General features: G+C 41.5%; 1 protein-coding gene across 1 annotated transcript in view; it reads left to right on the plus strand.

Moving 5' to 3' along the window:
• The first annotated feature begins 2,214 nt into the window (after positions 1-2,214).
• Positions 2,215-3,239, plus strand: part of LOC111867688 — a 9,346-nt gene continuing 8,321 nt past the window's right edge. Inside the window, exon 1 of the mRNA XM_023857743.2 lies at positions 2,215-2,328. Within this exon, the coding sequence (XP_023713511.1) occupies positions 2,255-2,328 (74 nt within the window). The 5' untranslated portion in view covers positions 2,215-2,254. The remainder of the gene's footprint in view (positions 2,329-3,239) is intronic.

Raw genomic sequence — 3,239 nt, forward strand, 5'->3', positions numbered from 1 at the left:
CACACACACAAACTAAACATCCATGCCCTGAGTGGGATTCGAACCCACGATCCCGGTTTCCAAGCGAGCGAAGACAGTACATGCCTTAGACCGCTCGGCTACCGTGCCCGGCGGACGGAATTAGTTAACCTTTTATAATTCTGTGAAGAAATTTTTACATATATATTTTTCGAAAATAACTAAGCATTTCTTTAGGATATGGGAAGGATATACAAGGAGAATTCGCCTCATTGGACCGAATAAGCCACGATAAGCTTTACTGAGGTTATTCTGCACATCCTGAGTGAGAAGCGAGTGTGCCAACCAATTACCGATGAATTTCTGTAACATTTTTTTTTTTTTTTAATTTTTATACAATTTACAAACAATGGGGATATGAGGACTCAATTAAGTTCAGTTTTGTGCAAACAGTGTTTGCCAAACACAACTGTGAGGATGGATGTCGAATGGCTTTGTGTTTCTAGCGTAGAAGGGCAGGGTTCTGCTACCATATTTTCACTTAGCTGATGCTGTTAGAAACTCACCATCAGACCACACCCTGAGCACACTGACATGCTCATAATCTATTTTTGTAACTCCCATTTATTCTTATTTTCTCAGTTCTTCATTTCAAAAGGTTTCTCCATCAAAATCACGGCTTTCTCAATTGCAATAAAATCAGATCCACTGAACCTTTTACATTCCATTATTTAAATGAGCGTGAACTTCTATTGCCGGCCACGGTAGCCGAGCGGTCTAAGGCATGCACTGTCTTCGCTCGCTCGGAAACTGGGATCGTGGGTTCGGATCTGTTTCCTGTGAGGTACGGACTGAATTCTTATATATTATTCTTATACACTGCCGGTCACGGTAGCCGAGCGGTCTAAGGCATGCACTGTCTTCGCTCGCTCGGAAGCCGGGATCGTGGGTTTGATCCCACTCAGAGCATTGATGTTTGGTGTTTGTGTGTGTGTTTTTCTGTATTTGTGTACAAGTAGGGACCTTGCGACGAGCTGATCACCCACCCAAGGAGTCCTACAGAATGTCTAATATCTAGTAAACCGAAGTAAAGCAGAGAGTTTCATGCAGGTAGGCCAAGGCCCAATTGTGGCTTTAGCTCCAAAGTGGGGAAAACCCTTTAATTAGCAACAAAACAATTTATTCCACATCATGATGAACCAAAATGGCAAAACCATAATAAATATAAAATATTAATAAGAATGTTTAGGCTCCAAACTCAATTCCCAAAAGTGTGACGTAATGGGATGCTTCTGTGTACAGATTTGGAATCATCATATCACAGTTAACCTCCTCACCTCCCCCCCCCGGGTTGCAACATTAACGCGGTCGGAAGTTGTGTTTTCACTGATTACCCGAAGAACTATTTAGCGAGAAAGTAAGTAGCTGATAGAACCGTTCAAGTCAGAGAGGTGAAAGCGTAGGGCCAGAAGAATGATATATCCTATACTGCAGATTGGAGGTTGAGCGTCAGGCTAACTTGGCCTCATAAAACACCTATCAAAAATCTATGGACAGATGCCAGAAAATAAAGGAATGGGCTTTTCATTTCATGCATCCTGTTGTGTTATCGTATACAGTTCTTTAATAAGTCCGTCACAACACAACAATACAGAGTTCAAGGCTAAATTAGCTTTGCTACGAGTTTCGGCTATTCGTAGCCATCATCAGGCAAATACATGATCATCATGTTTACACACTAGTGAACTGCAATTGCGTAGTGAGTCTGGATACTTGACAATTATCATATTATAAAACACATGGTATAAAAATTACAATGATATATAAACTTATTATAAAACAAGAGCTTTGCCGTAAAATAAGGTTAAATCTATTCAAGTGATAATCACATCACTCTGTATATCACGAAGTCAGTCGTTGCAGTCTTGTATTTGTCCACAGGAAAATACTCCTGCTACTCATTTCTATTAGAGGCTGAGTCGAGCCCAGGCTCATGGCGCGGCTGGGAGGATTACTTAAATTAAAAAATTCAAGTGACCTAATCAGGAATCGAACCCGTGATCTTCTGGCCTGTAGCATAGTGCCTCAACCAACTACGCTATTGGGTGTGGTGTAGCAGCGAGAAATAAGGCGAAACTTGGCATGTTTGCTCATGGAAGTGCAGTACCAGACAAACAGCGGTTAAAGAGTTTATCAGTTTAGCTGGAAGGTTTTCCTGCTTCTCTCTCTGCACAAAACAGTATTTGAACAGCCGACTCAACGTAGACAAGGCGCATGAGAACGGTGAATTCAAGTTATGACTGTCATCTGCTACTGTAACTCTGCAATATATATATATTCTATCGGAGACACGCCCACGGAACAGAACTGGTATGTTTATGGTCAAGCATATTGTCGCTTAGTGATTTTTATAGTTCATTAATATATTTCAGTTGTTTGATATTTTTCGATAGCACAGTCGGTAGAGCGACTGGCTATGTGCTGGACGGCCGATCAGTCGAAGTTCGAGTCCCGGTAAGGGAAATTTTTTTCTTATCTTCACGTCATCCACACCTGCGCTGGGGCTAACCCACGTCCGTATCCAAGGGGTGTGGGGAGACCGTTCGCCAAGGGTAAAGCGGCTGGGTCGTGAAGCTAACCACTCGCATTAAAACAGTGCCGAGTTCAAGAATACCTGGATCTACACATCCACTTCTTCATTTTCATGGTGTAGTGTTTAAGTAGTTAAGCAAACGGACAATTTTACTTTTATCATATTCTTGGTTTGGTCGAACACTTAGAATGCGTGTTACAGTGTCGCTTGGAGAATGATAGCCGTATTACTTGGTGAAGTGAGGCATTTAGATTGACAGGTCCAGAATTTTGGGAATTCTAAAGGCAACTTAAAGTTCGTTCCAGAATGATATGTGAAACAGAGCAGAACAGAAGTTTTATCCGTGAAAATGTGCCTATGTATAATACAATATAGTACATATACACACACGTATACAGAGAAGTTCTTACTTTTGTTGAAAGGTTCGCTGCTCTGCGCTTCATGGCGACCGGTGCACCGCTGTCTGCGAAGCGTATATGTATTAGCCGATGAATGCAATTAGCCGATAATGGTCGGAATGAAGTACAGTAAAACTTGGTTATAGCAACATCGGTTTCTGCGACACCTTGTCTATTGCGTCAAATATTCAATGGTACGAACTAATTCCTCATAAAGCAACTGTTTTTATACCTTGCTTAGTACGACATGCACAAATGCATCAACCTCGTATGTAACGTCATTTTCATTC

Source organism: Cryptotermes secundus, unplaced genomic scaffold, assembly GCF_002891405.2.
Source record: "Cryptotermes secundus unplaced genomic scaffold, Csec_1.0 scaffold1076, whole genome shotgun sequence".
Taxonomy (NCBI): domain Eukaryota; kingdom Metazoa; phylum Arthropoda; class Insecta; order Blattodea; family Kalotermitidae; genus Cryptotermes; species Cryptotermes secundus.